This window comes from Ostrea edulis, chromosome 3 (genome assembly GCF_947568905.1).
Source record: "Ostrea edulis chromosome 3, xbOstEdul1.1, whole genome shotgun sequence".
Taxonomy (NCBI): Eukaryota; Metazoa; Mollusca; class Bivalvia; order Ostreida; family Ostreidae; genus Ostrea; species Ostrea edulis.
The window spans coordinates 75,764,445-75,778,632 of record NC_079166.1 but is presented as its reverse complement, the minus strand read 5'-3'; the positions used below and the strand labels follow the sequence as shown (position 1 = coordinate 75,778,632).

General features: G+C 32.9%; 1 protein-coding gene across 1 annotated transcript in view; it reads right to left on the bottom strand.

The window, feature by feature from the left end:
• LOC125667824 (uncharacterized) overlaps positions 1–13,901 on the bottom strand; it is an 83,464-nt gene extending 69,563 nt beyond the window's left edge. Inside the window, exons 1-5 of the mRNA XM_056159032.1 lie at positions 13,761–13,901; positions 13,065–13,172; positions 11,989–12,055; positions 11,611–11,837; positions 10,962–11,030 (exon numbers count right to left, since the gene is read on the bottom strand). Coding sequence (XP_056015007.1) covers positions 10,962–11,030; positions 11,611–11,837; positions 11,989–11,990 — 298 coding nt within the window. The 5' untranslated portion in view covers positions 11,991–12,055; positions 13,065–13,172; positions 13,761–13,901. The remainder of the gene's footprint in view (positions 1–10,961; positions 11,031–11,610; positions 11,838–11,988; positions 12,056–13,064; positions 13,173–13,760) is intronic.
• Between the last annotated feature and the right edge of the window lie 287 nt (positions 13,902–14,188).

Here is a 14,188-nt window from a genome sequence, read left to right as displayed (position 1 = left end):
TGATTTTCACATGTCTTAATAAAAGTATCAACTTGTAAAGTTTTGATCATTTTGTTTTTCAAAATTGACTTCCGGTCGGTAGTAACCTACTACTTTTTCTTTCTTAGGTTTACTTTTTTTTTGAGAACTCTTTCAGATAAAGACGTGAAATTTTCAGGGAATATAGACAGTAAAGAGTCGCTGTCATTTATAGGAAAACGCATCTGAATAGTACTTCCGGTCGTCACCGGAAGTTACGAGAAAGGAGTAAAAAATTCGATAATACATTTCTCATTCATTGTTAAGGCACATTTTCTGATACATTTAAATGGTTTTTGTAGGAACAGAAAGTTCTTTACCGGAAGTGGTCTAACGGAAGACCTACTCATTACTAGTAATGAGTTTCTAGTTATTATTATTATTATTCTTTCTTTATTCTTGTCACCCTTTTTTGTCCACGAGTGTTCTCAGAAACTACTGAAGGGATCAAGACGAAACCTTTTTAGGATGATAGAATACTCTTTGTAGATGTGCGGAACGAACGTCATTTTGTCTGAAAATGCATGCATGTGCATGCACGTGCATTGGATTTTTTTTTACAAACTTTGGAATGCATCTAACTTTTTTATTTTTCAATGAAATCGTTTGATATTTATATTCCAGGTATAACTTGAGACCCTTAACCGTTTGGCATCGTCAAAATTTCAATTCTGCACGCGCATGCACGTGTGCTTCAATTTGATTGGATAAGACAAAACCGTTTATAACTTTCAAGTAAATTAAGACAATTTAATGATATTTGTAGGATAGGTAAATATTATAAATATCTACAAATCTATGTTATAAAATTTGAAAATGCGCATGCGCACGCACGTGCATTTACATTTGAATATTCAATTCTTTCAATGACCATAACTTTTTTGTTTTTTGTCAAAATCTTTTCAAACTTGTATTGTATATGTATCTTGATATTCTTAACAAACGAAAACAGTCAAAATAACTATCCGGCACGTGCATGCACGTGTACTTAATTCTGATTGGACGATTTTCAAATCGCCATAACTTTCTTATAAATGATGGAAACAATATGAAATTCATACTGTAAGTATATCTATCAAATGTCTATTGAACGACATCAACATTGATGCTTAGTCATACTCACGTGCCCGTGTATGCACGTGCATATCTTTTCTTTCATTTTTCGGGTACTAAAATGGTCATAACTATTGAATTAAAAACTGAAATGAATTCAAATTTACCCTGAGGATCTATGATATGAATGTCTATGAAATGGTGTCAACAAATTCTCCATTATCAAAATTGCGTGCGCGTGAATGCGCGTCCATTGTAATTTTTGACGTCTAAATTTAATTATTGGTGTATAACATTTTGAGATTGCAATGAATAGGTTTGAAAATTAGGTTGCAGGTATGTTTCGGGCCTCTCAATTTATTAATAGTCTCAAAATCACTTCCCTGCACGCGCATGCACGTGTGCTTAATTCTGATTGGACGATTTTGAAATCCCAATAACTTTCTTATGAGTGAAGCAATTGATACCAAATTCATATAGTAAGTATATTGTTCAAATGTCTATTGAATAGCATCAACAAAATTGCTGTGTGGTACTCACGCGCACGTGTATGCACGTGCATTGATCTCGGTCTTTGTAGTTTTGAGTTGCCGTTAATTTCTCCTTTTTCATTGAACAGTTGTGAAACTTCTCTTCTACACATATAGTATGACTTCTGATGTATCGAGATGGTCGAATTATTTATATGCACGTACGTGCACGTGCATAAAACTCTCAGATCTTTATAACTGATTTGTATTAGCATGAAATGGACTGAACGTTATGAAATTGTTATATATTCACATGTTTCACAGTTTGCAATGGTAAAAACCACTTGTACTGAAATAAATGACACCACTTGCTGAATGGGGGAATGTTTGGGGAACATCTGTAACGGTCCCCGTTACAATAAGTACTAGTTTTATGTGAAATGGGGAACACTTGTTTTTATATGGTTACAACAGGGTTAACGTTGCAAGCTACTTTGGTGAATGTTGCTTTCAATGTTGCATTACAGACAAAGTAATTTGGGCCATAACTACGTTATAATTTTATTATATATGGGGTCATAGTTTCATAGTTGTTGCATGCTATTTATAGATAGTATCTTATGTACATGTACATCAGATACCACGTCCTATATACCTTAGTCCTTTTACCGAGTTTTACATTGGCAAATATTAGGAATTATGAAATGAATTTCTATTGACAATCTATATGGCAAACATACAAAGTGCTACCATTAAATACATAGATTCGAAATTATGCATGGATTTAATCATGAGTGACAACACCTTACTACAGAAAAATTAAACTTCGATTTTTCTTCTGTGTTTTTAGAACAGTGATTCTGGAGGTTGTAATGAATATAAACTTTAAAATATATTCCCCTTTTTCTTATCAGTTTTTCAGTTTTACTTATAGTGGGAGTTTGTGAATATTCTTTTATCCCTATAATTGAGGTTCCGCGTCGGAAGTCCAAATCTGTATTGATAAACCTTTCAAGTCCATGTGACATTTCTAAAAAATCACAATCCGTATACATGTGTTCGTTAACCTATACAAGAGGCTCATGGGCCACATCGCTCACCTGAGTTACCTTGACCCATATCTGAAGGCTTTCCATAAACATTTGCATGTAAAACCTTAGTCCGTATTGTGGCCTCAACCTACCCCTGGACGTCATGATTTTTACAAACTTGAATCTGCACTCTGTCAGGAAGCTTTCATGTAAATCTCAGCTCCTCTGGCTCATTGGTTCTTGAGAAGATAATTTTTAAAGATTTTCTTTATGTAGTATCATGTAAAACTTCCATCCCCTATTGTGGCCCCGACCAACCCTCGGGGGCCTTGATTTGAACAAACTTGAATCTGCACTATGTCAGGAAGCTTTTATGTAATTCTTAGCTCTTCTGGCTAATTGGCTCTTGACAAGACTTTTTTAAAGATTTTCCCTATATATGTCTATGTAAAATTTTGATCCCCTTTTGTGGCCCCATTCTATCCCCGGGGACCATGGTTTGAACAAATTTGAATCTGCACTATGTCATGAAGCTTTCATATAAATTTCAGCTCTTCTGCTTCATTGGTTTTTGAGAAGAATATTTTTAAAGACATTCCGTTGAACATTTTTCATTCATATTTCTACCTCGCCAGCTCTAGGCAATCTAATTCAAATTAGATCCTATGACCTGTTCATCTACTAATTGCTACACATCAGATCTAATTTTAATTTGATTGCAGCTGTACGTAAAGTACCACAAATTTAGACCCATGCTGAGGGACATAACGGTGATGGTTCTATAACGTGCCAATGCCTGCCGCGATACGGACACCACGTTTTTACCATTTTACGATGGGAATATAGTATAGAATAGTATAGATTACAAACAACAACGGCGACAATGGTTAATGAAAAATGGCATGAGATGTATTCGAGGTACACGGAATATCAAGTGTTTTACAAACTGTCTGTCGTGTTTTATGGGATTGTAGAATAACGTAATACTTAAACCTCTGGCCTTGAACTTTGATTTTGTATATTTCTTTTGAAATCATTCTGGAAACCTCAGGAAAATATTGTGAGAAATGTGTCTTTTGTTCCTAAGTTTTAACCTATAAGTTTTTGTTGACCCCACCCTGCTCTATCCACATGCACAACTAATTTTGAAGTGATGGTTTTATATTTTTATTTGACACCAAAAACGCATCTTTTTTAAAATAATTTTTGAAAATATATGAGGTCATGAGCTGTGTCGTTTTACGTCAGCATACTTCATGAATCACCGTGGGTCGTCGTGAAAAAATATGCTGGTGTGAAGTGTTCGCAGTTCATGTCCTCATGTATTACCAAAATGATTTGTTTTTCAATTTGCATTCTACATTCATTTGCTTTGGCCTTTAAAATAGACCTAGATGTACTATATCTATCAATATTCATACGCGCATTGGTCACGGCTGCATAACATTTATATTGGACTTGCTATCATTACAGTTGGTAAAGATATTGAAGGCAAAATATTGGAAATGTAAATATTCTCTTTTAACATCGGGAAATGAATTTATGTTTTTAATGAAATACGTTCGATGTCATTATTGCAATGTTGAGATATTCAATGTAAGAAATTCAAAAGTTGTTGTCTGTTTCAATGACAAAATTCCGACATTAATTTTAGTTCCACAAAGTGAGGTTCGTCTTTCACAAAATTATATACAATTTTAAAAGAGTGTTCCCTACACAACCGCATGTTAAACGTTATCCCCCACTGTTACCTGAAACTGTCCCTACTTGGGGGGGGGGGGGGATGTACTCGATGTCACGAAATTTTCATATAAATTACAACTTCTCTGGCTCAGTGGTTCTTGATATTTTTTTTTACATGACCTTAGCTACTCTTTAATCCAATTAACCCACTGATAATTTGTTCTATGCCTGTTTCATATTGTTCCAGTGTTTGTGAAGAAGAAAAGAGAAATTTGAAAAGTCAATAATAAAAACAAATGCCGGACAAATTTGATTAGAAAAGCCCACTTGAATCTTTGGTTCAGGTGTCTTAAAAATCCACCAAAATCAGTTTCAAAGTTGGAATGTGACAGTAGAACAACGACACGGACAAATGATGGGACATCCTCATACAGCCTACCTGGTTATTACAACAGTATCCAGGGATATTATTTCGAATTATTTTAGACGTTAGGGATATTAAGATGAATTGATTGGCTTTCAAGTTAGTGATCCATGTGTACTTTATAAAAAGAGCAATGCTGTTAATTATTTTAAAGTATATCTTACCTGGAAGGGTTGTTTTCCATACACTGTAATCTGAAATGAATTATAAACATACATTGATAAGTGCACGCAACAATTAGTAAGAATACCCCGGCAGTAGAGTTATTTTGATACAGTATTAAAGATCAGATATACTGGGATAATTTCAATGCATTGTAAACGGTTTGAACTTCATTGTTTTTGTCAATGTACAATATTTCATCAGATTAAAACTTACAGACAATTGGAGGGTGGATGTTTGTCACTGTTAAATTCGTTACGAACAACTTCCTTGTTGATCACCGATATTATCATCTTTATTAATCAAACTATTACGATTCCTATATCGTTTTGTGTTGGATTACACTTCTTATTATAAACGATAAGCGTTATGTTGTATTTAATTTTGCAACGAAAACTTGCCTTTTTCTTGCTTTTCTTAATTTGATATAATTTGTATTCAAAGGGCCCTTATTGAATAATTATACCACATGCGTGTTTGTAGTGTTTTCGTTGTTTTGTAAATAATGATTCCTTATTAAAGTTTAGAATTTATTCAAGTCCAAAAAGTACAAAATTAAAAACTGCATTTTAACACAAAAATTTGTAAGAGTCAAAAGTAAAAGTAAAAAGTAAAAAGAGAGTCAATAACAGACAAACTCACGCATGTCTCATCTTTGACAACTCCTCCCACTTTTCATTAAATGAACCAATGAAACAAATTTAAAAACGGTACTAAAATTAGGGAAAAGCTCAATGACATTAATTTACAGGACAGGAAACATTTAGAGTAAGCATAACAAATTCAAAGAAACACCAGTCTTAGATCTGACCAAAAATCTGATAACAATTTCAAGCGAATAGCATCGATACCGTGGGACGGGGAGAAAGATGTCAAGTTTGAGAAATTACAAACACGTACAGCAATGTTCTTTCTAATGATCAAATAAAACAATTAAATTTCAATTATAGATTTCTAACAATTAATCAAAAACATTTAAACAATGCCTAAATCATTTTAAGTAAATCTAAGAAACTAACAAATTGTCTTTATCAAATAAAATATATATATACGCATGTATATAACATGTTTTAGTGTGCACTATGTGTGTTAGATTGTGTCTGCATTATTAAGGATTGCCTATGGTGGTGCGTCATAGACGTATGTTTGGATGGATGAATTACAAGATAAGGCCACCGTGACCTACTTTTGAGTCACGACACACATTATTTACATTTCCAGCAAACGTTTTAATGAAAGTACATATGAAATGTTTGATCTGGCGACAGAGAATGCTACCCATCGTTGTATGTTTGTTTGTTTTACATTCCGTTGAACATTTTTCATTCATATTTCTACCTCGCCAGCTCTAGGCAATCTAATTCAAATTAGATCCTATGACCTGTTCATCTACTAATTGCTACACATCGGATCTAATTTTAATTTGATTGCAGCTGTACGTAAAGTACCACAAATTTAGACCCATGCTGAGGGACATAACGGTGATGGTTCTATAACGTGCCAATGCCTGCCGCGATATGGACACCACGTTTTTACCATTTTACAATGGGAATATAGTATAGAATAGTATAGATTACAAACAACAACGGCGACAATGGTTAATGAAAAATGGCATGAGATGTATTCGAGGTACACGGAATATCAAGTGTTTTACAAACTGTCTGTCGTGTTTTATGGGATTGTAGAATAACGTAATACTTAAACCTCTGGCCTTGAACTTTGATTTTGTATATTTCTTTTGAAATCATTCTGGAAACCTCAGGAAAATATTGTGAGAAATGTGTCTTTTGTTCCTAAGTTTTAACCTATAAGTTTTTGTTGACCCCACCCTGCTCTATCCACATGCACAACTAATTTTGAAGTGATGGTTTTATATTTTTATTTGACACCAAAAACGCATCTTTTTTAAAATAATTTTTGAAAATATATGAGGTCATGAGCTGTGTCGTTTTACGTCAGCATACTTCATGAATCACCGTGGGTCGTCGTGAAAAAATATGCTGGTGTGAAGTGTTCGCAGTTCATGTCCTCATGTATTACCAAAATGATTTGTTTTTCAATTTGCATTCTACATTCATTTGCTTTGGCCTTTAAAATAGACCTAGATGTACTATATCTATCAATATTCATATTGGTCACGGCTGCATAACATTTATATTGGACTTGCTATCATTACAGTTGGTTAAGATATTGAAGGCAAAATATTGGAAATGTAAATATTCTCTTTTAACATCGGGAAATGAATTTATGTTTTCAATGAAATAGCTTCGATGTCATTGTTGCAATGTTGAGATATTCAATGTAAGAAATTCAAAAGTTGTTATCTGTTTCAATGACAAAATTCCGACATTAATTTTAGTTCCACAAAGTGAGGTTCGTCTTTCACAAAATTATATACATGTAGCATTTATCATTAATTAATGAAACTGTTAAATACGCACGTATCCATCACATAATAAATATCTACTTCACAACTTTTTTAAAACAAAATCACGAATTTCTGAGTAATCAGATACTGGGTTTTCACTGTATAAATAAAAATTAACACATTTTACTCATTCCTTGAACATCATCGTAAAATGAATAATTCCCTGCAAGATCTCCGTCACATTGATAAAATTATACACACAGATCGGATCACATCTTATGGTATGCCGTTTTTATATTTATTACTCTCTAAAGATATCATCAATGTTATAAGATATCTTTAAAAATTTATAAGATGTCTTAAATTTTTTTATGAGATTTCTTATGTCCTGTCATAACGAATAGTGTTATCTTCACCTTCCATCCTTTATAAGATTTCTTATAAAATATGAGATATATTATTTTCCTTATAAGATATCTCATTGAACATAGGATATATCTTATAGAGTATATAATATATGTCATAAACTTTATAAGATATAATACCATGTATCTTGTAACCTTCATAAGAAAAGCGTATATATCATATATTGTATGATATATCTCATAAACTGTATGATATGACTAGTTGAATATACAATATAACTGATAAAGGTGAAATTTGTTATATAGTTCATACTTTAAAAAAGTATCATTTGAGTTTACTTTTGTAAGATATCTAACAAAACATATTAAATACTTTGTTTATTTTATAAGACGCCTCATATAGTTGACGAGACATCTTATAAATATTCATTATCTTATAAAATATCTTAAAAATTTGGTGAGATATCTTACAAAAGATAAAATATATGTTATATGCTTTACATGATATCTTCTAAAAAGAAATTTATCAGATATCTTCATTTTTTATAAGATATCTAATGGATTTTATAACGTATAGTACTTAATATACAATATATCGTCTAAAGTTTAGGAATATCTTATATAGTTTATAACATACCATATACATCTTTTGAGATAACATACAAACTGTACCTTACACAAGATATCTTATAAAATTGATATTGATCAGATACCTTATAAAAGATAGAAGATATCTCATAAATCATATAATATAGCTTTATAGAGGAATATTATAAATAAGCCTGTCATATGTCTCATCATTTTCTGTCGCATGCCAGATAGAATTAAGTGTATGAATACTCCTGACATTGAGCGATCTCCAGAAATATTCCGAAGAAGTGAGAAGCAAAATGAATCCAGTTAGAAATATCTAAAACTGTGAACCATCTCGCGTATCACGTGATTTACATTAACCAAAATCTATGTTTCTTGAATGATACAAGTTACATTCACATCCTAAGTTAAAACAGAAACGTGCAAGATAAGCATATTTGAAGACTATCTGGATTGCATCAAAACACAAGTTGGTTTTGAGCTTTTGTTTAAAGATCTTATCAATCGTTGAATGAATGCAAGGATACCAATAATGTATCATCGGGGTAAACAAGAGGTCCGTGGGCCAAATCGTTCACTTGAGTCACATTGACCCATATCTAAAGAATTATCTCTGCGTATTCGCATGTAAGACTTTGTTCCATAATGTGTCCCCAACTTACCACCGGGGGCCATGATTCTACAAACTTGAATCTGCACTATGTCTGACAGCTTTCATATAAATGTAAACTTCCCTGGCTCAGTAGTTTTTGAAAGTAGATTTTTAAAAGATTTCCTTACACATTTGTATGTAAAACGTTGATCCCCTAGTGTGGTCCCATCCTAGCCCCCGGAACCATGATTTTTATAGATTTAAATCTATACTACGTCAGGAATCTATCATATAGATATAAACTTGTCTGGAAGAGTGGCTCTTGAGGAAAACTTTTAAAGATTTCCCTAATATACATGTATATGCATGCAAAACTTTGATTCCCTTTAATAGTGGTCCCACTCTACCCCCTGGGGGCCATGCTTTGAACAAACTTGTATCTACTCTATGTCAGGAAGCTGTTATGTGAATATAAACTTTTCTGGTCGAGTGGCTCTTGAGAATTTTTTTGAAGATTTTCCAGATATTTTTATATGCAAATTTTTGATTCCTTATTATGGCTCAATCCTTCCCCGGAGGTTATGATTTTAACAAACTTGAATCTGCACTATGTCAGGAAGCTTTCAAATAAATTTGTACTTTTCTGGCTCAGTGGTTCTTGATACGATTTTTTAAAAATATCTTCACTATATGTGCATGTAAATCCACTATCCCCTATTGCGGCCCAACTCTAACCCCAGGGACCATGATTTTAACACACTTTAATCTGCACTATATCAGGAAGCTTTCAAATAAATTTATACTTTTCTGGCTCAGTGGTTTTTGATAAGATTTTTTTATAAAGATTTTCACTATATGTATATGTAAATCTATTACCCCCTATTGCGGCCCAACCCTAACCTTTTAACACACTTTAATTTGCACAATGTGAGGAAGCTGTCATATGAGTTTCAACTCCTTTGACCCAGTGGTTCTTAAATAACCTCACCCTATTTTTGCATTTTTGTGATTATCTTCTCTTCGAAAGGGACATGAACCCTCATTTTCCCTAGTATCCCAGGACAAAGGACAAAGCCTGTTTGGAGCACCTTTTTGCTTATCTTACGTTATACTGCATTTGAAGAATTAAACTATACAATGTACTAATTTTAGATTTATGTGTTTTTAATATGTTTGTATGGGTAGAATAAAGGTATTGGATTATCTCAATGAGGGAGTCAGTTAAAGTGTCAGTAAGTATAAGGATGGTGTGTGGAATATTGTTTTGCAAAGTTTACCGGTGTTGATGCAGTTTGATTAAAATGTCTGCGTGACAGACATACCAAGATAACATGATAGTATATTAATTATGAATTTAAGATGAGCACTGTCCCCCGTCCATACACACACATATGTGATTTAAGAAACCGAAGCCTTGGGAAAACCTTTTCAGGTAATGTTCTCAATGAAGTATCCAAATTCTCCCTCCCTACAGTTTAAGATATTGGAGATCAGCAATTTTAAGGGATATCAACAAATTTAGACAAGTCAACTTTAATTCTTCTCACCTACACCAATCCATTCCCTTGAGAAACGATGTTACGTGCCTAGATTGGGACACGATCAAGTAGCAGTGGTGTGCCGACTTCATTGATCAGGAAGGATGGTAAATACATCATAACAATTTATATTTTTGTAACACGGTAGATTTATGTGAAATGAGGATCACCTGTTTTTATATGGTTACAACAAGGTTAACGATGCAAGCTACTTTGATGAATGTTGCTTTCAATGTTGCATTACAGACAAAGTAATTTGGGCCATAACTATGTTATGATCTTAATATATATGGGGTCATAATTACATAATTGGTGTATGCAATTTATAGGTAATGTCTGATGTACATGTATATTAGATTCCAAGTCCTATTCACCTTAGTCCTTTTACTGAGTTTTACATTGGCAATATTAGGAATTTTGAAATATATTTTCTATTGATAATCTAAATTTCAAACATGCAAAATGCTACCATTAAATACTTAGCTTCGAAACACGTTAGTATAGAAAAAAATGGATTTCGCTTTTTCTTCTGAAATATTTTGTGGTTTTAGAACATTGATTCTGGAGGTAGTAATCAATATCAATTTTTCAATATGGTCCTCTTTTTCTTATTAGTTATCAGTTTTACTTATACTGGGAGTTTGTAAATATATTCTTTTATACCTATCGTTGATGTGATGCGTCGTGAGTCCGTATCTGCATTGATAAACCTTTCAAGTTCATATGAAATTTCTGAAAAAGAATTTTTTAAAACATCATAATCAGTATACATGTAGTCGTTAACATATACATGTAAAAGTTATCGCTCGATGTGCATCCGTTATCTTCTACTTCAATTACCGTATCACAAGTCTCAGGATCAATTGCTAATGATACTGTATTTATAAGTATTCTGGAAAATACAGTGCTTTTTTGTCAGAAAACTTGGTTCTTTTGGTTAGCATCCAATTACTTAGTTCTAGTGATGTCTCTAGTTGGCACCCACTTACACTATTTCAAACAATAATGCAGTGTAACTGATGTAATGAAAAGAACTTCTGAATTGCCGAGTGATTACAATGAATTCAGTGGATAAGCAACCGAAAATAATACACAACAATTTCTATCAAGGAGTTCAAATTATCCAAACACAGCATCATCTGAACATGAAATAATATCAATGGCATGTATTTCATTCCTGTAAAACATGCAAGTAATGTTTCTTGTTTTGATAGTGGTGTCAAGAACGAAATCATTGGATGAATATACACCTTATCAAGACATGTACTTCAGACAATTTTGTTGTAATTTGTAGATGCATAAGGTTTTGTACCTTCTTTTCTAGCTCTGTTCCTTTTCCTCAAACAGACTATCCAAAATAGAAAGATTGCAAGAACAAGAAGGAGGACTCCAGCAAAACTGCCTGTTAGTATTGCCTTCAGGACATTGTCATCAGACTGAATGGCTGTGTTCATGGTAGAATTAAAGGTTGTGTCTGTGATATTCGATAGATTTCTGGGTGTTGAAGTGAACGTCTCATTCGAGAAAGGCGTTGTCTCCCTGTTTTATGTAGTGAAAGCAATATTTTAATTTCATATAACAAGAACATAACAGGATTCTTTTCTATTTAAAACAGAAACGATAAACTTATCTTTATCATCTGTTTGTTGATTTAACCTCTTTCTGTTTCTTACCATCTTTCTTAACTTACATATTTGGACAGGTTGGATCTTCATAATAGCATCGATCTTGGGTATTAATTTGATGACAGGCTGGATCTGAAAAAGAGAAAAGGTAGCCTGAAATATTTACACTCTGCGTGATATCTGTAAATCCACAACACATAAAGATCGCATATGGAATTTTACAAAGAGTGCAACCGCATGTTCAGAATAAAATGTAAATGCAAGGATTTTATTGTCAAACATATCTAACTCTGTGTTGTTTTTTTAAAGCATTAAACCTACCATTGAAACATATAACTTACTTTCTATGCTTGATTAAAGATGTAATGTATTTACCATACTTAGAGGGGTAGAAAAGTTCATTTTGCTGATTTTGATTCTTCATCTAAAATCATCTTATTTCCTTCTAATATTATTTTTAAAAAGATAAATGAATGAAATTTATCAACTTTGAAATGATCCACTGTGCGTCAAAATTTACATTAGGTGCCAACTTATATAACAGATTGATTTTTTTTTCCAAGAAGCAAACATTGAGGGGATGTAGGAATATCATAATTGTTTTAAATTTGGAAATAAGTGCAGATAAATACATGGAATTGTTATTAATTACAAAAGTGACCTGTTCAGTCAAATGGACTCATTTCAATGATTTAAAATAAAACGACCTTTACTATCACTTTCACAATGGCTTACCTTGTATTTTCTGATCTTTTGTATTTAATTAAAATTTACAAGGACTTTTCATACAAATGTGATTTATTTACAATAGTTAGCAATACATCATTATGTTTTCTCTATAATTATATTCTATTGATTATAATTTATAAATTTCGTTTACTTACGCGGTAATAAAACATAACATAATTAATGGAATCATGTATTAACTTTTGATTGTACGACATGCATGTATGTAAAACTTGGACGTGACCAATTTTCATGTATCAGATACACATAGCGACAAATAATGTCTCTTCAGTGATGTTCGAGCAAAAATTTTGGAAATTCGAAATAACAATAAACGTGTGAGAGCTGAAAGGAAAACTAGAGTGCCACTAGAGTGTATGCATAACCATTCTTTAAATCAATATAGTGTACTTACATTTATACAGATCAGCACTTGTGAAGTAATACGTTGTACAGCCCTTCTTAAAGTTGGTACAGCTAACTGCATCATAACTTCCATCACTGTATACTTTCAAACACGTGCCTGGTTGGAGAGCAAGTGGTTACATTATCAATATCAATAAGTAAAGGAAGTGTCGGATACAAAATATCCGTACAGAACTGAGTATTACTTAATGTATCGATCACTAGGCCAACTGGGTTATCAGATATATCAAATATTTCCTGTTCTACATCTGTAAGCTCAATTCTAATATCCAGCAACAGTATAAAACAATGTGTGTTCTTAAAATTTACATACCCCCGAAAGTGCCTATACTGATACAAGACTTTAAATAAAATGATATATATAGCATTAACATGATGTGACTAATGTAAACCCGTCCTTGAGTAAAACAAGATGTGTTTGTGAAACAAATGTCCCCGATAATGGCCAATTCCGAAGATGGCCAAGGTCACAATTAAGGATATATGTCTTGCTACTAGTAGAAAGATCTTGTCACAAGAAATGCTCATGTGCAATATGAAAACTCTAATATTTAACATTTAGAGGTTATGACCAATGTCAATTTTTTAAAAGTAGGTCAAATGTCAAGGTCAAAAGGTTTAGTACCCACGGAAAGGTCTTGTTACAAGGAATACCCATGTGAATTATCAAAGCTCAATCACTTACTTAAGTTATTAGCAAGGATAAAGTCTTCAAAATGTAGGTCAAACTCCAAGGTCACCAGCCCTTAATGGTCAAAAGTTAATACCAAGGTTAAAGTTTCAGACAGAACGACAGACAGGACAAAAACAATATGCCCCCCTCCCACCCCGATCTTCGATCTCGGGGTCATAAAAAGAATCACAGTGTTGGTATATTCTTTTCTGCATTTCCTAAATATGCATTTACTTTTCATACCCTAGTTTTTTGCAATATTATAGAAGCCTTTTAAATGACAAGGACAATAATGACAATGTTTTTATTCCACTTTAGAAGCGAGTTACTGTACATGGATTTACCTTTCCTTACAGCTGTACAGTTGTCATGGTTGTGGAGAAGATGTTTGAACATTTGTCATTATTTGGCAGTTTTACTGACCCCTTTGGCCACACCCT